The sequence below is a fragment of the Pleurodeles waltl genome, chromosome 2_2 (genome assembly GCF_031143425.1).
Source record: "Pleurodeles waltl isolate 20211129_DDA chromosome 2_2, aPleWal1.hap1.20221129, whole genome shotgun sequence".
In the NCBI taxonomy this organism is placed as follows: domain Eukaryota; kingdom Metazoa; phylum Chordata; class Amphibia; order Caudata; family Salamandridae; genus Pleurodeles; species Pleurodeles waltl.
Window position 1 is genome coordinate 201876116 of NC_090439.1, and position 26860 is coordinate 201902975.

Sequence of the window (26860 nt, forward strand, 5' to 3'; positions counted from 1 at the left end):
CCGGTTGCACAACACTTTGGTAAATGTGGAAAAAGTTTTTATTTCTTATATTTTATTTCACATATGTGATTGTGCTACACATTTGTCCAAACATTATGTGAGAAGATGGACTTTTTTCATTGGGGCCTTTTACATAGGAGTATTTCTTCACTTTTGATGTGCATCTCTTTGAAATCGCTTTCTGTATTTCCACTGTTTTAAGCTAATTGAAACAATGTAATTCTTTGCAATTAGCTTGTCACTTGTAAGGCTATGCGGGAATAGTATTCCATCCAATTGAAGGACGCAATGTCCTTAAAGCACTGGGACACGGTGTGCTTTACTGCATGCACGCTATACGTACACTCCTTTGGATTTAATCAGCCTCGGCTCACTGCGCCCAACCTAGGATTTGTTCCCGCCTGCACATGCACTTTCAGACTGAGTACGACATCCGTTTAGGTCAGCAGCAATGCTTGCCATTATGCTTATATATGTTTTTCTTATTTTTGGACAGGTGATTCAGTGTATAGGGTGAGTTAGTGGCCCTCTTACAAAAGCATATGGCTGTTCTAATTTACACAGTGATGTAATCATTTGATAAATGCTTTTCTTGCTCATGCTGCAGTCATGTCGATCAGTAAATTGTTTTTAAGTTCAGGGTTAGGTACCAACCTTACACTTGTAATAGCGGACGTTTCAATTTCTACAACCTCACAAGCTTTTAAAATATAATGCATTTGTTTCTCTAAAGGCATTAATGATCTCTTCCACATGCATAAGTTAAAGGCAGTGACAACAGTTTGAGGAATAGTTTTTTGGTAGAGCTCTGGCCAGCCAAACATTTTTGAGAACTTTATCTTTCTGTCATTGACTGCAGAGTAATCAACGTCCCATGACACACTTCACTTTCTGGGTGACCCTTTTTGGCCCCCTCAGTATGTTTCTGCCAAAGGTTGTTGCTTGAAGGTTTTTTTTGTGTAGCAAACACTGATTAGACTACTGTTTGACTTTTTTGCTTATACAGGGTCATCCCCAATCTTTTTGCCTCCTGCCACCTATTTTTCCTGACCTGTTGCCGTGGGCTTTTGAACTCTGAGACCTTTACCACTGCTAACCAGTGCTAAAGTGCATATGCTCTCTGTGTAAATTATAATGTTGATTGGTTTATCTATGACTGGCATATTTGATTTACTAGTAAGTCTCTAGTACGGTGCACTAGAGGTGCCAGGGCCTGTAAATCAAATGCTACTAGTGGGCCTGCAGCACTGGTTGTGCCACCCACATAAGTAGCTCTGTAATCATGTCTCAGACCTGCCATTGCAGTGTCTGGGTGTGCAGTTTTAATTGTAAATTCGACTTGGCAAGTGTACCCACTTACCAGGCCTAAATCTTCCCTTTTCTTACATGTAAGGCACCCCTAAGGTAGACCTTAGGTAGCCCCAAGGGCAGGGTGCAGTGTATGGTTAAGGTAGGACATATAGTAATGTGTTTTATATGTCTGACAGTGAAATATTGCTAAATTCGTTTTTCACTGTTGCAAGGCCTGTCCCTCTCATAGGTTAACATGGGGGCTACCATTAAATATGATTAAAGTGTAGATTCCCTTTGGGAGCGGATAGACATGTGGAGTCTGGGGTCTCTGAGCTCACAACTTAAAAATACATCTTTTAGTAAAGTTGATTTGAAGATTGTGTGTTTGAAAATGCCACTTTTAGAAAGTGAGCATTTTCTTGCTTATACCATTTCTGTGACTCTGCCCGTTTGTGGATTCCCTCTCTGGGTCAGTTTGACAGTTGGGCTGGTTGCACCTCACACTAGACAGTGACACAAGGGGAGCTTGGGTGTAGCCTGCATATCCTGATGAGCCATCTGTGCTAGGAGGGAGGGGAGGAGTGGTCACTCACACCTGAAAAGGCTGTGCGTGCCTTCACACAATGCAGTCTCCAACCCCCTGGTGAGTGTCTGGGGCCTGGCCTGGCCAAGGCAGGATTTCTCATTCCAAAGAGACTTTACTTTGAAGTAGGCCTACTTCAAAGGAGAAATTGGGTATGAAGAGGGCACCCAAAACCACAGACTTTAGAAACACTTCTGGAACCAAGAGGAACCTCTGCCTGGAGAAGAGCTAAATAGCTGAGGAAGAAGAGCTGTCCTGCCTGTGACTGTGCTTAGTGGAGCTATCCTGCAGTTGCTGCTTCTGCCAGAGTAAGAGGGCAAAGACTAGACTTTGTGTGCCTTCCATCTTGGGAAGAAATCTCCAAGGGCTTGATCTAGAGCTTGCCTCCTGTTGTTTGAAGTCTCAGAGACAGCAAGACTTCTCTCTGCCAGCACCTGGAGTCTCTGGAGAGACTCCTACTCTGCCCTGTGGTGCCCATCCAGTTCCTGGGACTCTGAAAGGAGAAGTGGCAGCCTAAATACAAGAAAATCCACGCACAGAGCGCCGTGCGGGGAAAAGATTGACGTGAATCTGATCTGCAGCTGAAAAAACGACGCGCCGCCAGCTCTGCAGCTGAGAAACGACGCTCGCAGGAAACGCGACCGAAGAATCGACGCACGGAGCAGGAGATACGACACGCAGCATCGCTGACGAAGGCTGGGAGATCACAACCTGCCCTGCAGGATTTTAGGGATCATCGTGCGACTGGATTTTCGACTCATGTACCGCTGCACGGAGTAATTTTTGACGCACACCCGCCCGTGCGGGGTTATTTTTGACACGCACCAGGTACATTTTCACTCTAGCAGCGCTAGGGTGTATTTAAAACAACTTAAAGACTCTTTTTGCATTTTTATTGATAACTTTACTTGTGTATGGAGGATATTTGTCGTTTTGGTCTTGTTTTGTTTAGATAAATATTTCCTATTTTTCTAAACCTGTGTTGTGTCATTGTGTAGTGTTTTCATTAAGTTACTGTGTGTGTTGGTACAAATCCTTTACACCTAGCACTCTGAAGTTAAGCCTACTGCTCTGCCAAGCTACCAAGGGGGTAAGCAGGGGTTAGCTGAGGGTGATTCTCTTTCACCCTGACTAGAATGAGGGTCCTTGCTTGAACAGGGGGTAACCTGACTGTCAACCAAAGACCCTATTTCTAACAACTATCATGATTTTTTCAGGTACTGGAGTGTTCATAAGATTCCATTAGCGATTAATGCCTGCAGTTGCTTACTTAGTAGTAAGTTTGTTCAACGTCAGGGGTCATACACTTGAAGTCAGGAGGCGAGAAGTCTAAGATTCTGATTTCCTTTGCAGCCTACAGTACTTATAAGCAACCTTTGACTTACCCTTAAGATTTTTTATCTAATCATTTCGGTAAGCCTCTACCTATGTGGCATTGTTCAGATGTTCTCATTCTGGACACTGCGCAAATAATAATGCATGCATTTGTCTTTTCCAGCTTGCCTGCATTCTGTTTCAACCAGATGTAGCAGTGACACATACCAGACACATTAAGACTCTTGCCTGCTTTGTTCTGGTATGTCCGAGAACCTCTAGTTCTTATGTCTTTACATTTTTAACAATGATGCAATACACTTGTAGATACTGGAATATAATTTGTTCCTTGTAGGTCCCGCCTATAAATCATCTCCTTCTGATGATGACCCATGTAATTTTGAAATATGGGTCGAAACGTGAACAAAACTAAATGTGGACTTTTTTTAAGTTAATTGTGGATTTCCGACACTTGTACTATGTTTATGTTTATAACATCACATGATCCCTATCAGTTACATGTATATATTGCCTTGTAAGTAACAATGGTGCATTTTATGCTCACTTTATTCACTTGCACTGCACCATCACTAAATAGGAGCACTTAGTTTCTATATTGAAGCTAAGAGTTTGTTTGAATCTAGAACTGTTTTTAAACAGTCTTGTTTGTCTGAATGAAATAAAATGTATAAATTACATAAAAACCTTATCCGTAGGGAGGGTTTTGTGTGACTACTGCTGTGCAAGTCAAGGGTTACACTTCCCCCATTAGGTACCACCTTTGCCGTTATATATTTAAAGGATTCCCCAGCACCCAGCTAGAAGAATTTAGCATCCAGGTTCAACAGGGAGATTGAACAGCCTAGTGGGGTGATACTAGCCTCGGTCATTGAGTGGTTAAAGCTGCACTCGTGGCTCATGCTATTATGAACCTCTGTAAGCAGAGGTGCAAACAGCTTACAGGTGTGTAGCTATCATGGCCTAGAGATTCACCTACCTTCAGGATTTTGATTGCTGCCAGCACCTCATTTACTGCTATGGGGTTAATTAGATCTCCACATTCTTGGGGGGTGTACTTCAGAGAGAGTAGCTGAATGCAGATGTGTGCTTCTGTGTTGCTTGGGGCTGTTGTATATGGACTTTCATAAAATGTGTGAAAGGTTTGGGTTTTCCCCTTGTCTGATTCCTGGATATCCAGTTTCTCTGCCTTAACTTTTCCAAAGGAGGTCTAAGCTCCTTTAGCTTGGAGTTAGTTAAGAAGCAAAGTTCCTGCCTTAATGTCTCTCCCATAGATGTGAGTCCCGCCCTTGCCAAGATGTAATTAGCTTTACTGTATTCAACTGCATGGATCTGGCCTCTGAGACTCATTAGTTGCCTCCCCAACTTTCTAGAGGGATTTGTCTTGTGTGTCCCCGCTAAAGTTTGCAGTTACATTCTCAGCCATTCGAGCTCAACTTCCCTCATACAACACAGATGGAAGGCTTCCTGTTTAAGAACTTCCTATACCACTATCCACTGCAGTTCCCCATGTTATTCAAAGTGAGGTATTCTCATATTGTTTCACAAATCTTGTATAGGGTCACAAGGTCTTGAGAGAATTGTTCAGGTGGCAGGAACCACCCTTTGTGTGTTCTCTGATCCATGGCTAGTCTGATACTAGGTCTACTACAAGACTTACTAATCCCAGCCTCCTGATATACCTCCATAACAAAATTGGTCTCCAGCGATTTTCAATTTTGATTTGTGCATTGGGATCACTAGAAAAGTAATTTAGCTTGGGCAGACTTTGCTGATCCAGGCCCGATTTTGGAATTCATGCTCTGATCTCCTAGAAAATCATTCCACTGAATAAGGTTGGGTTTTTACCAGTAATACTATCTCCAGTTGCAAACTACGCAACAGTATACACAGCTCTAAAAAAAAAAATCCAAAATGTGCATGCTCATCTTGAAGACCAACCTATCCTGCCAATTTTCTGCAATGAAGTTGTTTTTACTATTGCAGCGGACATTTTTATTAGCAATCCAGTAGAATTTGATGATGTTTATCCATTGATGGGCCTTTTCCACATGACAAAAATTGTGTTGTGGCGTGCAGAAGTTCTCAGTGGATGTTGTATAGACTATGTACTTATTGAGGCTGAAATCTTTGGAAGCAAAACTGTCCAGTCAGTACTTGGCGGAGCTCATTATGATTGATTGTTACATGATATGCTCATTGTATCATAGGTTATAGAAACATTTAATTGGAATGCCTGCTGGAACAAGAATGACAAATTAGGTTTTGCCTATCTTAGCTCAGAAGGGAACAAGGTTCAGGGTGCACTTCATTCAAAAGACACAATGCAAAGCCAGGCAATGTTTAATACATTCAGTTCAAAATCAGAAAGCATGAAAACCAGGTATGTAGAGTTTGTCAAAGAATGCGAAGAAAAATTAGGACTATGCAAGTACTGGGGAAATGTTTTACACATGATAGCTCGAGAGAAAAACTTGTTACGTGCTGATCGGAAAGGTGACTGGGAGCTGCACATGAAGACTATAGAGTCGCTGATTACTCGGTATCGCAAATGTGATTGCATAAACTACCTGAGACATAGATCCCGGTATTTAGAGAGTGAAGCTGGAGGTGGAAAAACCATACCTCAACAGAAAATTCATCCAAAGACATTTTGTGGTGAAAGAGAGAGAGGGGGTTCAATGCTTTGGCTCCAGATATGAAATTGGAACAGACAAACCAGAGATCACAGAAAAGCTCCAAGCGAATTGTTGGTCAGACACCTAAAAGTGAACAAGTTGCTCAGTGGCAGCTAGTTTACAGTGAAGTCCTTTCTACTTGCAATAATTTGAGAGAAATGACAAATCCAAAATTAATGGGCCATCGTGAAACTGTTCCTCGTCACAAACTTGTGGAAAAGAGGGGCGAACATTTTAATACACATGTTGACAGCCTTCTTCGTTTCATGCAGCATGAAGGAAACCCCTTTGAAATGACTGAGCCTGTACGACTACACAACTTTGTGACCAAACAATATGTGGATAGCGATATAAAGATATGTCCACTAGATGTCCTAGAACGAAACTGTACGCAGAACTGAAGCAGGAGATATTTGTTTTGAAAGAGAAATAATATTTGACATGATCACTAAAGCTAAACATCCACGCTTTTCTTGCCAAACCAGCTACTACAAAACAGGTAAAAAAAAAAAAACTTTCACAAGCACATAGAGAGATGGACATAGCAAAAGAAAGGAGGGAATATGTCCAGGACATTCTGTTGCATGATCTTCTTTCAACAAACTTTATTTAATGGAGATGCTGCAACCAAAGCAGTGAAGCACAAACTCGTACAAGAGCTCCAAAAAACCTTTCACCTGAAGAATTTAAATTTAAAAAGGTATCCTCAGTGAAAACTGCTGTTGTTGTGGTCTATATGTCACAATTGCGAATGGTCAAGATTTCATGCAAGCAAAACCTCGGAGATGTCGTTAAGAATGTTCTACAGATATCAAAGTCAGTATGTACCTTGCAAGAACTACACATTGTCTGACAGTTATCTTGAACTATCTGTCAAAGAATGTGAGATTCAGATTAATGTCTACAAGTGGAACAATTGGCTGTGCCTGCATCAAAAATTCGACATCTATACCTGTGCAACATGATAAATTCTGGTCACCAACATCGAACAAGATGAACTTGGAGAGGTTAACTCGCCAAAACATTGCTGATGCTTCAGTGAACAATGAATTTCCTATTACTCCAAGTGGAGCAATTTCTTATGAGGAACTGGTGGCTACAGAGATATACTCAAAAGGTATGGGTATGGGCCATATAGTTCAAGAGCTTAACAGCATATTGGAGGAAGCTGACCTTAGTGTTGTGCCACATGCTGAGTGGGCTGTTCAAAATGGTTCCATCAGAGTCACTGTTCTGTAAGTTTTGACTGACACACATCTGATGATCTTCGGTACAGTGAGTTCAAGAGATCAATCCTGCTAAGTGACCTTCCACTGATGCCATATTCTGTGCGTGGACTCATTAAAAGAGCATTCTACTTATCAGAAAATGTGTAAATGTTTTAGATCATGCTTATGTAGAGAAAGGGTCTGTGTCAAATTGGTTGGGAAGATATTGAAGGGGAGCTAAAACCTACACAATTTCTAAAGCCTCTACCCACAGAACGTACACTCAAACTTACTCTCAAATGTTCCACATACTGCAAATGTACTACAACCGATTGCCAAAACAAATAAAGTGAACTATGAAAATGTGTCTAAAACAGGAGCGATAAACATTTTTTTCATATATCATAAGCATTGTTTGGTGTATACATAAAAGGATTAAAAAACATTAATATTCGTTCCATTTTTATATGTCTTCTTCATCTACTATTGCTGCCATTTTGTAAAATGACAGAAGGGTTGCTCTGACGAGTTATTTTCTGTTTCTAGGAGACTACTTGACCTCCAAAACCTATGATTTGACACCACAATGAAATATATAGGTCTCATGGTTCTTTAAATATGACATCATCACTGCAACACATTCGCCATTTTTAAAAATGTCATCCGGGGGAAAAAAATACAAATAAAAAAAATCAGCCTGGATCAGCAATGTCTATCCAAGCTAATAATACAAAAACAAAGAAAAAATGAAAATCTCTGGACAATTTTTATTTTTTATTTTTTTACAGAGGTATATCAAGGGACCAGGACTATACCTCTCCCATAGGATAACACTGGAGCTATCTTGGTACATGTAATAAGCTCTAACTTCCAAATGGGAACAGGTAAACCTGTAGACTGCCTGTGGGTGCAGCTGACAGCTGGAATTCCTCCATGACGGCAACACACGAGAGCTTAGGTGTGCCATCACTGGCAGGATGGGAGGGTGGAGTTGGGCACTGCCTTACTTACACTTGAATAGGTTGTCTTGCCTCAACACAAAAAGCTGCTCCCCCCCCCCTTCCTGTCTGTAGTTAGTCTGGAGAAAGGTCAGTGGAGGCCAAAAACCTGTGCATTTCAAAGGGAAACCTCTAGAAGCTTCTCCTACTTCAAAAAGATGCACCTGGTATGAATACAGGGACTCAGCCACCAATTCTTCAGGACACTTCTTGACCTGTGGAAACTCTGCCAGAAAGGAGGACTGCTGAGTTGCTGAAATTACTGTCATTTTGCTGGACTGTTGCTCTGCAGGAACACTGCCCCGCTGCCCTCATATCGGAGTCAGGGGGATTGGACCTACACATGAACCCAAGAAACCAAGAACAACTAAGGACTAGTGTACTGGCCTCCTGTTCAGAGCCACAGTGACATGACAGACTCACAACATCCTGAAATAGCACCCAGATCTGCCTCGAGCAAGCCCCTACCCCCAAGTGGTGCCCCTCAAGTGAAGTTTTTCTGCTCTTTGCGGCTGGGAACGAGCCTATTATTGCCGAAACCTTATCACCCACACAGCCCACCAACGCAAAGTTAGTTTCCCCTGATGATTCACGCTACAGCACTGAACGCTCGCAGGGAGTGCTACTGTGAAGCACTGGCCAGAACGTTTGCAACAACAGTATCGTTTTGCTACAGTGACACCCATCCATGACGCCAGCCCTGCACTTCACTCTATACTGATGGCTGTCTGTGACGTTTCCCTGCTCCTCGCAGCCTCCTCCACCATGAATGGGACTGTTTGTGCTGGAATGAGGCAGTATAATTTCAGCGGGTCTAACCTGGTCCCTGTATCCAACTTGCACTCCACTGCAGTCAGCCTGAACATCTGGCCTTTTCCTGGTCTCACACCACCAGATAGCCGCTAGTGGCACATTGGGTCGTTGGGTGCTATTTTCACTTAAATCTTTAAAACTGCAAGCCTCCGGATCTACTGACTGTATTTTTATTGATTTGGTCTTATTTTAATTATTAAATCATACTCTATTTTCTAAATTAGTTTATGATTGTTCTTCTGTTGTGTTTTCAATTTATTGCTGTTAGAAGTGCTGCATAAATGCTTTCCACATTGCCTCTAAGTTAAGCCTGACTGTTCTGTGCCAAACTACCAGTGGTTTGAGCACAGGTTAATTTGGGGTGTGCTTGTGACTTCGCCCTGACAAGGATTTTGGTTGCTGCTTAAATAGGGTTTCATACCCCTCAATCAGTAACCCAATTTCTTACAGTGTTCATTTGTGCTTTTTCTGCTACAGCAGAGGATGGTTCTTGGGGTTGTTTGCGCAAGACTGTACACACCTGATCCTACGAGTTCCTGCCTATTGAAAGGTGAGGCTGATGGGAATTACCCCATTTTTGTGTTATACTGCTTGACTTTAGCCATTCTGTTCCTGTGCAGAAAGACCTGTGATTTGCCAATGTGATGGGAGAGAGGTATTGAAACAGCTGGAATGACGCACCATTAAAGGAGATTGATCCTCCCGCCCTTGCACTATGACCGCGCTCCCTTCGATCTTCCATGTTGATCCAAGAGACTTTCAAACAAGTCTGACATATTTTATTAAATATTTTTTGAGAACCTAAGTTGGTAAGCTGCACATTCAGTTGTAGATTCATTGAGTAGTTCTTCAAGTCCTCACATTTTTCTTGGAGTAAGGTGCGCTCTTCTTAGAGCATGACCTACTTTCATTGTACAAGTTCAGTCGCTAATCAGTTCATGGAGGCCTTTTTTCAAATCAACCGCTCAGTCCCTCAGATCTGAAATCTTACTCCTCATTTCTTGCAGGCTGACTATGAAACCTGTCTTAACTGCCTCTATGTTACCTTTGATCTTCAGGAAGGCCCGCAAAAGTCCCTCTGGACCACCTGGTGGGCATCTTCCTGAGCACTGCCATCATCCTCTGGGGTACCCGCTAGAGAATCTGCTGTGTCATGGGCCATGCTCCATATTTTAGATTGGGTGAACATGTTCTTAGAGTGTTATTTTTGGCATCCTTGCCACCCGTCATGGTGGAGTTGCTGAAGGGTCTGTGTGCGGACAGGGGGAATGGTGTGAATTGAGTGTGCAACCCCCTACCTTTCATTTTACTGCAGTGCTATCAGAGTGCTCAATTTATTACTCATCTGCTTAGAGACTGTTGATGATGAACAACCTAGACAGGTCGTGACTTCTGTCTTCTACTTGTAAGACTTAGTCAAACTGTGGTGAGCTGGTGCATGATTTTATTTGCGACCACACATCATCTCCAGATTTCTACTGAAGAAACACTCAATGGTTTGCATTGCTTCCTTGGCGGCCTGATATACTCCAACTGCTCTTCTGTGTCTCACTCAATAAAATGGAGCTAATAGGTGGGCTAAACTTGCTCTGGTGGTGCCCTTCTTTGATCATCTCCCCTCAGCTGCTCATGTAGAGTATTCACCTTGATAACATAATGATAGGCAGAAATTCACCCACAACAGAGGTATGGATACGGACATGGCTGCCAGAAGCTCTTGCTCCTCTCCTACACACCATTATGATCTCCAACAGAAAGTTAAGTTGAAATGGATTACAGCTGAAAGATGTCATGATATCCATTTCGTGCAATTCAAAGGCACCTGACGTCTTGTACTGGGCCAACAAATTTCATTTCAGTACACTTGATTACATTGAAGCTTGCTTGCAACACAACCATGTAACAATGAACCACTTATTTAACATTAGCAACTGTCTTTCTGGTGGATATTCAACTAAATCCACAATCTGTACCTTCTGAATGTAACTGATACTGCAACAAGGATCTATCCGGCAAACACAGAGACCGAAAGGGCCAACAACCTCTAATAGTGACTAGAACAAAGCATTGTGAGGCTAAAGATAAAATAAACATCAAAATATTAGATGGCTTTAGCTGAACAAGATACAACTCATCAGCAGGCCACAAACTTTGTCCAACTGCCAGAATACATCAGTTTGGGAGGTAGGTGATGAGAGGCGAATAAAATGTTCACCATTACCGAGGGCATGTCAAAACCACCCAGCTGGTCCCGACTCAATCTCCACATATGTAGATGGAGGTATGTTCTCTCTATGAGGTAGACGGCGCACAGGGCAAATGCTCAGAATGTCAGAAAATAATACTCTTGTGGCCCAAACCACTGCTATCAGGAGGAGTTCAGCTCGGTCAAACCTGCACTGCTTCAGAACATGGGGAAGATGCAGCAGTGGTGGAAAGGCATACAGAAAAAGATCGATCCAAGACACGCTACATTGGGCGAAGATCTCTTGAACCAACTACAGTGCAGATACCATTCATATTCTGCCAGATGAAGTCCGCTGCGTCGAGTCACCTTTACATTTAGTGTGCTGGAAAAAAGATTAGCTTTCAGGGAGACTGCTTGGAGGTCAAGTCATTGCCACTTACCTTAGAATAGATACCCGAGCAATACCATCCCTGGTGGTGGGCTGCGAACTAAGATCGCACCAAAACGTCCTGCAAGACCTAACGGCTAAAGTAATTGTCTCTGTAGGCCTGACTGGCCAGGCAGTAATGCTTGATGAGTGTATGTAAAGAGGCCCACGTTGCTGCCTGGCAGATATCCAGGAATGGAACTATGCGTGAAAACGCTTTGGTAACAGCAGTTGCTCTGGTAGAATGTGTGCACAAACCCTCAGGGGGTTGCTTTTTCGATGAAGATGCACATCTTGATGCAGAGGACTACCCATCGCGAGACTGTCCTTTTCGGCACCACTTTCCCTTTCTTCATATCCACATAACCCACAAAGAGTTGCTCGTCCACCCGGAACTCTTTGGTACGATATAGGTAGAACACCAACACTTTTTGGATCAAGTCTCTCCTCCTCATGAGAGGTATGTGGGGGGTGCGTAAAATGTCGGCAAGGTGATAGATTGGCCTACATGAAAAGGTGTTACCACTTTGGCAAGAAAGGAAGCTCTGGTAGGAAGGACCACTTTATCAGGATGCACTGCCATGGATGGTGGCTTCGAAGAAGAAAGAGTCTGAAGCTCACTCACTCTGCAAGCAGAGGTGGTGGCAATCACAAAAGCTGTTTTAAGGGTCAAGAGCCGTAGAGGTCAGTTGTGGAGAAGCTCAAAAAGGAGCACGCATGAGGTATGTGAGGACCGAGTTCAAATCACACTGAGGCTTTATGAATGGACAAGAGGGAACATGTGTGAGGCCTTTAAGAAACCAACCAACAATGGGAGATTTGAAAAGAGAAGGTTGGTCTGGTAGCCTATTAAAAGGCAGAGATGGCAGACAAATATCCCTTGAGGGGGCCCAGAACAGAGTCCTGCTGGGCAAGAGAGAGGATAAAGAGGAGAACCTCTGAGAGAAGTGCAAAGAGGAAAAGGGGGGTGAAGTGGGGGACGAGGGGGATCAGACTTGTTGATACACCATGCCACAAATGTCTTCCGACAGGCGTATACTGTTTAGGTGGAGGGATGCTTGGCTGCCAAGATGACATTCCAGACTTTGGGGGGGGGGGGGTTGGGGGGGCTTTGGGAGTGAGGTCAAAAGCTGTCAATTGTTGCTGTTCAATCTCCATGTGAGGAGGCAAAGACTGGACAGGTTGGGGCGGATAACTGTCCCCAGCTGCTGCAACAGAAGATCCTCCCGAAGGGGCAGTCTGATCGGAGGATCAATGGCCATGCTCAATAGCTCGGGTGTAGGAAGCTGGCCTGCTGTGTGGTAGGTACCAGGTCAAGATATCCATTGTTAGTGTAGTGTAGGCAGTGTCTAGAATCCAGGCTCTCGAGAGGTAGCTATAGATGAGCAGCCAAGGCTTATCTAGGGGACATGCGAAGCTTCTGCAATACCACTGGAGTTACACAGCACTTACACACATGAAAGAAAACACTCAGTGTTACAAAAATAAAGGTACTTTATTTTAGTGACACAATTACCAACAAGTACTAGAGAGGCAACCCTCCCATAGGAGGTATGTAACACACTAAATGTGTACACTAGTAATCAGTAATAGGCATAGAACCTGTTTTCTAACAGTGCAAGTGCAAATAGACAATAGAGACCTTAGGGAAAGCCCAAACCATATACTTAAAAAATAAAAATAAATGGAATGCAGTACCTCCCGCCTAGGTAAGTGGAATGTGTAGAGGGGAGCTGGGAGAACTAGGAAACCCCAAAGGTAGTACCACAGTGCCCCCCCAGCAACCAGGAAGAAAGGAGTAAGTTACTGGTTTTTCCCCAAACCACCCACAAGGACAAAAAAGAAGATAATGCAACACCCAGACAAGACTGCAAGAAACCAGCTGGGGATTCCTGAAGAGGAAGACCTGTGGGAGAAGGGGCCAAGTCCAGAAATCACAGATGTGTCCGGTGGGGGCAGAAGCCCACTACCCACCTGCGGTTCCAGGAGTTGGTCGATGGTATGACGAAGATGGTCGGGAATGCAGCCCTGGAGGATGCAGTCGAAGTCCCACGCCAGATGGATGACTGCAGTCGGTCAGTGGCGTGGAAAAGCCACCAACAAGCCTTGGCAAAGGCAGAAGTCGCAATGAAGCACAAGTGGGGCCGCCGTGGACCAGCAAGGTCCAAGAGGACTCAACAAGGCAGAGTCCACTGAAGAAAAGGCAGCCCCCACAGGAGACCCACTGGACGAGGAACCAGGAGTAGCATAGGAGCCCACGCAGCACAACTGGAGAAGGGTTCAACCTCGCAGGAGAAGCACGCAGAGGGCTGTGCTTCGCAGGAAGGAGTGCTGGGGCAACACAGAGCCTGATGATCCCTTGGAGGAGATGCCGACAAGCCTTGGTAGCTGCAAGAGACACGGTACACGGGGGTACTGTCTTGCATGGGAAGGCAAAGGCTTACCTCCACCAAAGTTGGACAGCTGGCAGAGAGGACCAACAGGACTACTCCAGCCCACCACCCATGATGCAGGATCCACGCAGCTAAGGTTGAGGAGAGATCCATGCAGCCGGTCGTCATTGCAGTTGGTGCCTGTTTTTATTATGAATTGAATTTGTCTTCACCATTGGCGTCCAAATGTAAGCCAGAGTGAAAGAAGATAAAAATGTGCAAATTACCCTCACATTTTGGTATGAGTAACACCCCCAACTATAATAAAGTAGTTCCTTGAACAAAAATACAAAGATTTTCTTCATGCCATTCTTCTTTGATTAGATTGTAGCACATCAACTGCACCATACTCTGTACACAACGGAAAGCCATTACAAGCTGCAGCTCTGTTGTTGGCACCTAATGTTTTTTTTTGTTTTGTTTTTTTACAGCCAAGAAGGCACGATAGTTCCATTTAACCAGAAAGGTCTGAAAGATAACACTGTATGTTACTTTCGGGCAAAAAATTACAGATGAAAACATCACCAATTGCTATTATTTCCTACTTATTTTCAAATTTTTTTATTCAATGATTTGTTTCTTGAGCAGTCTTATACAAATGACCCCTTCATAATCCAGAATTGTGCCTAGTTTTCAGAAGTGTGTATCTTTATGGATTCACTGATGGGTTTCAGACTGGTTCCCACCACTAAGTGCAAATAGGTTGAAAAAGCAACAAATGTGAAAAAATGGACTACCAGTTAGAAAAGAACAAGAACTGTGGTGAAAACTAAATCTTCTTTAACAACTCAGAATGTTACTGAAAGCTGGGAGGATGACTATTTTGCTGAAGTCATTTTGAGGAAAAAACATATGCTTTCTTGCACAGCATGTTTTTGCCCATTTTTCAACAAAGCACATTACTATACCTTGGCTATTTTCTCAGTTCCCTCCAGGTGAATCCATAAACCCTGGATACCTTTAGAATCCCCTAGATGGGGGGAGGTGAAGTTTGCACATTTGGCTTGGATAACTTTTATGCCCCAAACATCAAGCGCAAGGATGGCAAGAGTCTCAGAAGGTAAAGGTTTAAGTCCAAGTGCTCATTTATTCATGTTTAAGTTTTCTACCCAGATGTGTTGGCACACTTTACCGTGTAACAAGGACAATGAGACAGTCTCAAATTAGTGTGACACATTGGTAGGAACAGAAACCATCAGCTAATCGTTTAGCGTACAACCTACTTAACTTTGGATGGAAAAGTTAGAAACAAGGGGGGTGGATAGGGTGAGTAAGGTCTATATAGAACAGGACAGGTAGAGAGGGGAGGTGGTTTTGAAACAATGGAGCTTAAAGGGGAAGTAGGTAGAAGGGAAGGGGCAATGCAGAAATGGGGTAGAGGAGTCAAGGGGGAGGAGGGAAAGGGGGGCAGAGAATAAGTTTAAGAAGGGAAGATTAAGTACCTATAGTAAAGGGATCGAGGAGTGGGGAAACAGAAGCTAAAAAGGTCAAAGAAGGAAAAGGAAACGGGGTAAGAGAAGTAAGCAGGTGGAGGGATTAAGTACATTAGATTAATTGAGTTCATTGCAGGAAATTAGGTATGTTGTAGAACTTAGGTTTACTATGGGGATTCAAATAACAGTTAAAGAGGAAGAAATGCTAGTTTCTTGCAGACAGTGAGCAGGTCTATCTCACAATGCATTTCAGATAGGAGAGAGTTACAGAGGTTTGGAACTGCTCTGGAAAAGAAGTGTAACTGGGCAAGGGCAGGGAGAATGACCCTTATATCTTCCGTGTGCAGGTAGTTTACTAGGCATATTTGTAGGAAAATGGCTCCTCCTTGCAGTTACAACTCCCCCCATAAACACACTTTTTGCCTGATATGGATGCTGACTTGACTTTGAATGTTCTGGGACCCTGCTAACCAAGCCCAAGCACCAGTTTTCTTTCACTACAAATGTACCACAATTGACACACCCCTGGCACACAGAAGTCCCTTGTAATAGGTACCAGTGGTACCAAGGGCCCTGTGACCAGTAAAGGTCACCAAAGGCCCTGTGACCAGTAAAGGTCACCAAGGGCTCCAGCAAGTGTTGTACCACCCTGAAGGAACCCTCACCTAACACATGCACACGGCCATTGCAGACTGTGTACGTTGGTGGGGAGAAAGGCAGTCGACATGGCATTCCCCCTCAGGATGCCATGCACACAAAACACTCCTGGTGGCATAGGTAAGTCACCCCTCTAGCAGGCCATAAAGCCATAAGGGAGGGTGCCCTATACCACAGGTGAGGGCATAGATGCATAAGCAATATGCCCCTACAGTGGCTAAGTCCATTCTTAGGCATTGTAAGTACAGTGTGGCCATATTAAGTATATGGTCTGGGAGTTTGTCAAAACAAACTCCACAGTTCCATAATGGCTACACTGGTTTCAAACTTCTCAGAATAATAAACCCACACCGATGCCAGTGTTGGATTTAATAAAAAATGCACACAGAGGGCATCTTAGAGATGCCCCCTGTATGTTACCCAATCCTTCATTGCAGGACTGACTGGTCTGTGCCAGCCTGCCACTGAGACACAAGTTTCTGACCCCCTTGGGTGAGAGCCTTTGTGCTCTCTGGGGCCAGAAATAAAGCCTGCACTGGATCGAGATGCTTCACACCTCCCCCTGCAGGAACTGTAACACCTGGCGGTGAGCCTCAAAGGTTCAGGAGGGTGTTACAATGCCCCCAGGGCACTCCAACCAGTAGAGGTGCCAGCCCCCTGGACGAGCCCCCACTTTGGGCAGCAAGTCCAGAGAGATAATGAGAAAAACAAGGAGTCACCACCCCCTCAGCTAGGTCTACCCCTAAGATGACCAGAGTTGAACTGAACCCCTCCTTGGAAAATCCTCCATCTTGTTTGGGAGGATTTAGCCCAATAGGGATAGGGATAGGGATAGGGATGTGCTCCCCTCCCCAAAGGGAGGGAGCACAAGGAGGGTGTAGCCACCCTCAAGGACAGTAGCCATTGGCTACTGCCCTGTGACCCTAACACACCCCTAAATTCAGTATTTAGGAGCGACCCTGAACCCAGGATTTCAGATTCCCGACAACCTACAAAGAAGGACTGCCTAGCTGAAAAACCCCGCAGAAAAGAAGGAAGATGACAACTACTTTGGCCCCAGCCCTACCGGCCTGTCTCCAACTTCAGAGAACCTGCATCAGCGACGCATCCTGCTGGCCTAGCGACCTCTGTCGACTCAGAGGATTGCCCTGCAACTACAAAGGATCAAGAACTCCCGTGGACAGCAGACCTGTCCAACCAAAGAAAGAATAAACCATTTTTAAAGGGTCTCTCACCTCACTCCAGAAGCGTGAGTCCCCGCCACTCTGCACCCGACGCCCCTGGCCTCTGTCCAGAGAAACCAACGACCCAGAGAGAATCCCCAGGCAACTCCAACGACGTGTCCACCCTCTGCTGACCTCTCTGCACCCCCACGACGAATCATGTAGAGGGAATCACGAGGACCCCCCTGCCCATGACTGCCTGGGACAAAGATATCCTACGCCTGGAGAAGCACTGCACCCGTAGCCCCCAGGCCCGTGAGAACCCCACCACCGGTGCAGCAGTGACCAGCAGGCAGCCCTCATCCTTGCCTAGATGGTGGCTGGCCAAAGAAGCCCCCCTGTGCCCTGTCTGCAACGTCTGAGTGATCCCTGGGTCCCTCCACTGAAATCTAATGCAAACCTGATGCCCTGTTTGTCCACTGCACCCAGCCGCCTCTGTGCACCGAGAGTGTGTTTTGTGTGCCTACTTGGGGCCACCCCAGTGCTCTACTAAACCCCCCTGGTGTGCCCCCGAGGACGTGGGTACTTACCTGCCAGCAGACCGGAGCATCCCTAGTCTCCATAGGCACCCCCATTATTTTGGCTCCTCTGACCTCTGCACCGGACCGGCCCTGTGTTGCTGGTGCTGGGTGTTTGGGGTTGACTTGAACCCCCAACAGTGGGGCTACCTATGCTCCAGGGACTGAACTTGTAAGTGCTTTATTTACTGTATTAAGTAAACTGTACTTAAATTCTCCAGGAACTGTTGAAAATTGCACTGGGTCCACTTTTAAAATAGGTTATTGGCATTTTATGAAAAACTGTGTACATTCATGTTTTGATTTAAAGTTCTAACTATACCTATGCAAAGTACCTTACATTTAATGTACTTACCTGCAATCTGAAGCTTGTGGTTCTAAAAACAAACTAACAAAATAATATTTTTCTATATAAAAACCTATTGGCCAGGAGTAAAGTCATTGAATGTGTTCTCACTTATTGCTTGTGTGTGTGTGTGTGTGTGTGTGTGTGTGTGTGTGTGTACAACAAATGCTTAACACTACCCTCTGATAAGCCTAACTGCTCGACCACACTACTACAAATAGAGCATTAGTTTTATCTATTATTGCCTCTGTCAAGCCTCTTGGGGAACCCCTGGACTCTGTGCGCACTATATCTCATTTAGATATAGTATATACAGAGCCAGCTTCCTACAATATTCTTTTAAATTGACTAACTGTTTTCACGTTTCTTTTCTTTCCTCTTGTTTTTTCTATCGTTTTTCCTTTCCATTTTACATCATAATTTCCTTTATTTTTCTTAATTTCCTTTCCATTCAATCTGTATGACTTCCGTTTGCTAAATGTTATGCTTTTTCTCATTGCTAATACTAGCCATTATTTGTCCCTTTCTCAAAAGAATGTGTCATACCTTCCCGTCCGACAGCAGTGGCTGAGATCAGAGCTGACAAGTATTGGAAAAAAACACTTATAAAGCTCAGTGCCGTGGTGATTATGCATGACGTCCATTCTTCAATGCTGGCTATAATTAAAGCAGTAGTCTGCATATAGAGCTTCCATCAGTAAAGGCTCCCTTTCTCAATTTTTCTGGTACACCGGCTTTAAGACCAGCCTTTTTCGAATGAAATCTTCATGGTTGTAGGGTATGCCTGCTGTACATTTCAAGCTAAATCAAAGAACCTATTCAGTAAGCTAAATGTTGGGGTGAAAATTTCGTCTTGTTACATTTATATTTTTTTTCAACAGAAAGTCACCCTGTGCTTATGTAAATGCTTTTGTTTATCTGTGCTTTTAGGAGGATTGCTGCTCGAAACGTCTTATAAAGGTTGTCAATGGGAGGGACTAGGTGCATAAAACAATGTGGAGATTGGCACTTGGAGATGCGTTTATAACTGTTAGAAACCATTTTCTGTTATTTTTTTTTTTAATATTCACCTACACTCAGAACCCCATGAAAGAAAAACGTGCAGTCAATATGAAAGTCAATGGTTCAACACGGTTTTGTTTACCTTAAAAAGACTATACAAACACCCACCTCACAACTTTGCCATCTGTTAGGAATATTGGGCCTTAGCATTTGCTCGCAAACAACTTTCCTCATTTCTTCAACAGAAGGATCTGACTGGACTAGGTCATAGTAAGGTAACTGGTATTCTTCATGAATCCCTGCAAAGTAAAAACATCTCTTAATTCAGCTGCCGTATATAAAATAAAATAAAAAGTAAAAAAGAGAGAGACCGAGAGCGACCAAGCAAGCAAATTAGTGGGAGAGTATACATATTAAAGTGTGTAATATGGTCCAGTAATGGCATCAAAGGGTCTGGTGGTATAAACCACCCAGCCTTCTACCATGTGATTTAAAAGTGCCAAAGGAACCTCAAAATAGCTTTTCCGGGCCATCATCCACATGTTGGATGTTATTTATTGTATTTTGTTTACTTTGGTGCAGTTAGCATGAAAAATGTGTTTAACAGGGAAATGGTTATTGATTACGGTAGGTAAAATACTAGACAATGCGGTTCAGTGGTCTTGCAGTAAAAAGAGAAAACCATTTAAATACTGAATTCATGATTTGACTAAAAACAGTTCAGTGGTCTTGCAGTAAAAAGAGAAAACCATTTAAATACTGAATTCATGATTTGAGTAAAAACTTGTTGGATAGTAACAAAATCACACTGAGTAGCAGCAAAAGACTTCAGGCAAGGACTTAAAATTGGTATGCACTGCAGTTTTAATGTTCATGTTTCAATTACCTTTTAAGAAAAAGGATTCTAATTAATCAAAGGACAACTGTAAAGCCCATCAGAGTAGTTTCAAACAGACATCCTCCAAATGCACTACCATGATTTGAGTTAAACAGCTGGAGAAATAAATCAGGTTGCGATTAGGGGGTCCAATTGGAAGAAATCCACACTTCAGAGGAATTACAGCATGCCTTTGAAATAACATTTCCATGAAAAATACTACTTTTCTGCGCAATTAAAGCAAACTATCATTTAAAACATACACATGCATATTTCCACATTAAGGTGCTTTCTTTACCTTCTATCCCAACCTGACCGTACTACGCCAACCTTACTTCATAACCATTTTATTGCTTAATCCGGCATGTGATGAGTTGTAAGGAAAAAGCTGCACAATGGCGTGATAACATCTTTGAAGGGACAATCTTGGTGGCTTGTTTGGGTGCATGATGGTTGGTGTACTGGTGCTTAGTAGTAGCGCCGTGCACACTGGTAGATGTGTATAGGCACAGTGGTGTGTTTTTGGAAAATATGATACTAATTGCACTGGTGTGTAATTGTAGTTACAAACACGTTAACATACCTGTGCATTGACTTATTATTTGGGTACGTTTTCAATGTGATGCCTTGTACAGCAATGGAAACAGTAGTTTTGAATAGGATGGTTGTTTTGCTGGCTGATGATTATTTTGAGTGTGTTATATGGTATGTGTTTAGATAACGAAGATGGTTGTGTTGGTGTAAAAGTGAGTGTGTGGGGCTTCAGCTGCTGACTGTGAGACAATTATTTTCGTTATATTGACATATGTTGCTGAGTACAGGAGTATAAAAGTGGTTGTGTGAAAGGTTTGCGGTTATACATAGGTGTTTGTAAGCACACATTGTTGGCACCTTTTACCAATAAAAGGGCCAAATGGATAGATGGGGCCATGTGTGAGTTTCAAAGGACAAGGGCTCTAGGCATTAATTTACATGAAAATCCAGGGACCCACACTGGAAAATCCATATGGGACAAGGTTTGAGTACAAACAATGAAGGCCTCTTTAAAATTAAAGACTCAATACAGAGGGCAAATGGTTAGTCAATTCAAAATACTCTAAATGTAAACAAATATGAATTACTATAGGTGACAGAAGCTAAGCTGTATTCTCGTCAATAGCCAGACCCCAAAAAAGGTATAGCACAAAGAAAATACTGAGTCAAAGAACAAACAGGCATAGAGACTGTTCAGTTTTAAAGGCAAAACATAATCATGAAAAATCTACAAGTTAATAGGAAGACTGACATGAAATCTGCCTTCAAAGAGAGCAAGGGAAAGTCCTGGATCACTTCCCAGAATAGGTATTGTTATACAGATTTTCAAACAGAGAAATCATACGGTTACTGAGGTGGGAAACAAATGATACATGAAACTATCCAATGCTAAAATAGAAATAACATGAACATGTCATACTCTACAACTAATTACTAAGTCTGTATTATAGTACAAGAGAAAACAAAACCACATTTAAAACTATATGTATGACCTCAGCAGAGGGAATGAACTTGTAAAGATACAGTTGGACTCTGTGTCTCACTCCATTAACATCAAACACAAAAAGATATACATTTTAGAGTACAGCAGACTGCACAGGCAGAGACACCAGAAACCATATTTTAAGTGTGCACAGTACAATACATATGAATTGATTTGAGACCTAGTTATGTAACGGAGGCATAAAGTGTGATGTGTTTGAAAGATGCATTAATTACATTAGTAATGCTGTAAAAAAGTATACATGATAGAGTAATTAAGTTTTAGTAGAGGAATTGCAGAGCATTACTAAATTCTGGCTGTGAGGGTGCAAGAAGGCAAGTGTGCTTGTTTTCTACTGTGGCTGACAGCTGTATGATGCTGGGTAAGTGTGGATAATTTGGTAGGTGTGTTGGCATATTGTTGTAGCTGTGTGGGTGTATGTAGGAAGTTATGCTCTTTCTAGCCTTGTTACCCCCACTTTTGGCCTGTTTGTGAGTATATGTCAGGGTGTTTTTACTGTCTCACTGGGATTCTGCTAGCCATGGCCCAGTGCTCATAGTGAAAACCCTATGTTGTCAGTGTGTTTGATATGTGTCACTGGGATCTTGCTAGCCAGGACCCCAGTGCTCATACGTTTGTGGCCTATATGTGTTCCCTGTGTGGTGCCTAACTATATAACTGAGGATCTGCTAATCAGAACCTCAGTGTTTATCATCATCATTCATTAGCTTTATTTCGGTAAATATAAATACCATAAAAGCGCATCACACAAAAAAGGAACGGCAAGCTACATGATAAACAATTTAAGTCATAAAAGATTGAAAAGGAGAAAAAAAAAGAGAAGAGAAATATTTACACATAAGCAGTTCCCTCATGGAAAATCGCACCTTATAGTTATGTAAAAACGCATTATAGGTAAAAGAATAAGATACAAGCCTGGCAAACCATATCAGATAAAAAGGACATTTCAATTTAAAAAATATCTAAGAAAAATAAAAACAGCAGGTAGGGAATGCATCTGAACCAATAAAAGTGATATGTGCATGCAATGATAAATCCATCAATTGTTGTTTACCACATTCATTGTTAAATTTCCCTCTGCTTTTTTAAGCGTGTTCAGTCTGATACGCCAGATTGAGTCTAAATATTTTGACAAACAACAAACCACTAAAACCGATGAATCAGATTTAAAAATTCTCAAAGCTAGCAAGCAGTTTTTAAAACCCTTACTTCTGCACAGAGGAATAATCCAACGGGCTCTTTGTTTGGAGTATGCGGGGCATTGGAAGAGAATATGAGTTACTGATTCTTCTCTGGCACAGCCCATCGGACACATCTTAGAAGAACAACTAAAATTAGACCATTTATAAGTGAGGGAACGCAAAGGAAGAGAGCCCACCCTGAATCTAATGTATAATGAACGAGCAAACGGGGAAGATACTATATCCATATATTGTGCAAATTCATAATGACATTTAAAATATAAAAAGTTTCCCGTCATGGATGATGACGAGACAGCGGACAGTTGGGAAAGTTGAACGTGGAGCCAGAAAGCATCCTTTAGAGTCTGGGTTGCGTTCTTAGGGATAGATAATGGTTCCTTCCAATAGGACCCCAAACCAAGAAGCGAGAGGGTCCTTTCTACATATGCACACCACTTGATTTTGGAGCTAGTGTTGTTGGCCATCAAGTTAGCTAGCGCACATCTATAATGGACAAGAGAATCTGATGACCATAGGCGAATCCAGTACAACAGGGGCTTGAGTGCAACGATCTGGCTGATAGAAGGGAGATTTAGGTCCATGCGTATTGGGAGCATTGGGGTACTGGAAGGAACTCTTAGCAATGACCTTAAGAAAGAGTTCTCCACTTTTATCAAATCATCCAGGCAACAGTGGCCCCACAGTTCAGCTCCATAGATTGCTCCCCCTCTTGCTTGTAGTTTATAAATTTCTACTGCGGGCGTCATGGCAAAGCTAGGAGATCTAGCTGCAAATCTTGCAATGCCACTCGCTCGCTGTTGCAATCGTAAAGTTGCCTTCTGGATGTGGCGCTGCCACTTGTGCGAGTCTTCTAGTTTCAGGCCTAAATAATCAAAATCGCTGACTCTTTCCAGCGCGGCACCCTCTAAATAGATAGGTCGTCTCATTCTGCCTTTCCTATCGCCAAACACCATGCACTTGGTTTTTAATCGGTTGATTTCGAGCCCATAATCATTGCAATAGTCAATGAATCTTGAAAGCAGGGTTGAAAGGCCTGTGGCTGTTTGAGAAACCAGCAGGGTGTCATCGGCAAAAAGAAGGCAGGGGATCTTCTGCCCTCCTATTTTAGGCGAGTCGTTAGAGCACTCCATAAGATAAGGGATGCATGCGTTTATGAAGAGAAGGAATAAGGTAGGGGCAAGAACACAACCTTGTCTTACACCTCGGGCAGTAAGGAATTTTTCTGTTAATTCACCTTGTGGGCCCCATCTAATTCTACCATAGTTGCCAGTGTAAAGATCTCTGATAATATTTAAAATAGAGCACGGGACTCCTATTTTAGACAGAACTTCCCACAGTTTGTGGCGGGGTACTAGATCAAAGGCCGATTTTAGATCTACAAATGCTACATATAGGTGGCCTAAGTCAACATCGACAACTTTCCAATTAATAGAAGTAAAACGAAATATCTGATCTAATGTGCTAGTTTTTTCTCTGAAGCCCGCTTGTAGATGATTTAAGATTTGATTTTCAACTAGCCACTTGTTCAGCCTGCTCAACAACTGATAACAGAAATTTTTTTGAAGGTTGTCGAGGAGGCTGATGGGTCTATAATTACCCGGGTTGTTCCTCTCTCCTTTCTTATGGATGGGCACTATAATCGCCTCTTTCCATGAGTCAGGATAAATTCTGCTAGTCAAGATGGCATTAGAAAGTCTGTTAATATATGGGCCCCAGGTGTTCTGGTCCACTTTAAACATATCAGAGGGGATCCCGTCCATCCCAGGGGCTTTTGCTGCTTTCTGGGCTGCAATGGCCGACACAGTTTCGTTCAGTGTAAAAGGGGGCAAGAAAGCCATAGACTCGTCAAAAGTTGTTGGCTCCTCCGAAATTATGTCAGAAATATGACTTGCCGACAATGGTCCATACAATTCCTTAAAGTAGGAGAGCCAGATGTCAGGAGAAATATAAGACTCCAGGTGAGATGCGCGGTTCTGATCACCACAGGAAACTAGGAGCCAGAACCGTTTTGAATCATGGACGGTAGCTGCCTCAAGTAAATTGCTCCATAGCCCCTCTTCGTACTCGAATTTACTTTTGTTGCAAGTGGAAGCATAATGACGTCTAGCAGTGATGATGCCTGATCTGTCTTTGGTCTTTAGCGCGATGGCCAAAGTATTTTTGGCCTCCCTACACCTCTTGTTGAACCATTTAGTATGAGGTCGAATACAGGAAATAGTCAGTGGCCTTGGACGTTTAGTAAACAGCTCTTTCAGAGTAGAAAAAAGGTCCAAATGAAGAGGCAATATTTCTAATGGAGCCAGAATAAAGTTGGTATCAAATAACTGGTGAGAAGAGGTTAGGGCACGCAATTTTCCTTGAAGCTTATTTGATTGCACAAAGGAGTCCCACCTTACTGTACGCTTATTACTGGACAGCTCCATAGCAGTAGAGGAGACAGGGGGAAGTGCGACCCCTACTAGGAGAGAACTCTTGTATGTGATCTGGAGGGGAGCATGATCACTAGTATGGGGAAGACCCACCTCTAAGTCTAGAATATGGTGCCATAGTCTTAAGTCAAAGAGGATATAATCCAATTTGTTACTATATGAGCCCCTGAAGAAGGTTGGTCTGGCCGGAATGTCCGCTGGAAAGCGGCCATTACCCAAACGAAGGCCATGGGATATCATGAGGTCCACTATCTGTGAGGCCCTAACGCTTGGTTTATATGAATTTTGCTGGGTAGAATGAAAAGTCACAGGAGGAGGGATATTCCATACACTATCTTCAGACTGCATGACCTCTATGTGATCTGCATTAAGTTCAAGTAGAACGTTAAAGTCACCAGCTATTATGATATGATATTTGAGGCGAAGGTCTGGGATTAAGATATTCAATAGCTCGACAATGGGAGATCGGTGATTTGAGGGTCCCGGTCTGCTATAAATATTTAGACAAAGGACAGGAGTGCCTGAGGCTGGGTAGATAGCAACGGCCAAAATATCATGAGAATCCACATATATCTCCTTTGTACCACTCCCCTCTATAGATTTTACCCATGTGATTAAACCCCCTGCCGCCCTGCCAGCTAAAGATGGCTTAGCAGGCTTGAAAAAGGAACTATACCCTTGTTTGTATGTACAATGCGTTGCCCATGTTTCCTGGAACATGCAGACGTTAAAATTTCCAACGAGTGCCCCCCACTCAGTGTCAACAAGTTTGCTGTTAATGCCAGCCACATTCCAGGATAAAAGTTTTGCTGTGTGCTGGACACAAGAAATGTTTGAGTTCGTGGTAGTATCAACTTGGACGTAACTGGCAACGGGATTCGCCTTGAATAAACTTGTGGTGTTATTAATATTTCCAGGTTGTGAGTCCGATAAAAGAAGAGAGGCTGGGCAGTGTTTATGCTCTTTCTCCTTTTAAAATTGTCACTGCAGGCTAGTGACTAATTTTACCAATTCTGATTGGTACACTGGAACACCCTTATAATTCCCTTGTATATGGTACCTAGGTACCCAGGGTATTGGGGTTCCGGGAGATTCCTATGGGCTGCAGCATTTCTTTTGCCACCCATAGGGAGCTCAGACAATTCTTACACAGGACTGCCACTGCAGCCTGAATGAAATAACGTCCATGTTATTTCACAGCCATTTTTCACTGCACATAAGTAACTTATAAGTCACCTATATGTCTAACCCTCACTTGGTGAAGGTTAGGTGCCAAGTTACTTAGTCTGTGGGCACCCTGGCACTAGCCAAGGTGCCCCCACATTGTTCAGGGCAAATTCCCCGGACTTTGTGAGTGCGGGGACACCATTACACGCGTGCACTACATATAGGTCAATACTCAGACAGGTTTCTGCCCCCTGGGGGCCTGAGCAGCCTGGTCCCAGGAAGGCAGAACAAAATTTCCCCAGAGAGGGTGTTACACCCTCTCCATTTGGAAATAGGTGTGAAGGGCTGGGGAGGAGTAGCCTCCACCAGCCTCTGGAAATGCTTTGATGGGCACAGATGGTGCCCTCTCTGCATAAGCCAGTCTACACCGGTACAGGGATCCCCCAGCCCTGCTCTGGCGCGTAACTGGACAAAGGAAAGGGGAGTGACCACTCTCCTGATCAGCACCTCCCAGGGG

At 43.3% G+C, this 26860-nt stretch overlaps 1 protein-coding gene across 5 annotated transcripts in view; it reads right to left on the reverse strand.

The window, feature by feature from the left end:
* The window catches only part of TGFBR1 (transforming growth factor beta receptor 1), a 464518-nt gene that overhangs the window by 150061 nt on the left and 287597 nt on the right, over positions 1-26860 (reverse strand). For all 5 annotated transcript variants that reach the window (XM_069219636.1, XM_069219635.1, XM_069219632.1 and 2 more), the window contains one exon: positions 19300-19430. In XM_069219636.1, coding sequence (XP_069075737.1) covers positions 19300-19430 — 131 coding nt within the window. The remainder of the gene's footprint in view (positions 1-19299; positions 19431-26860) is intronic.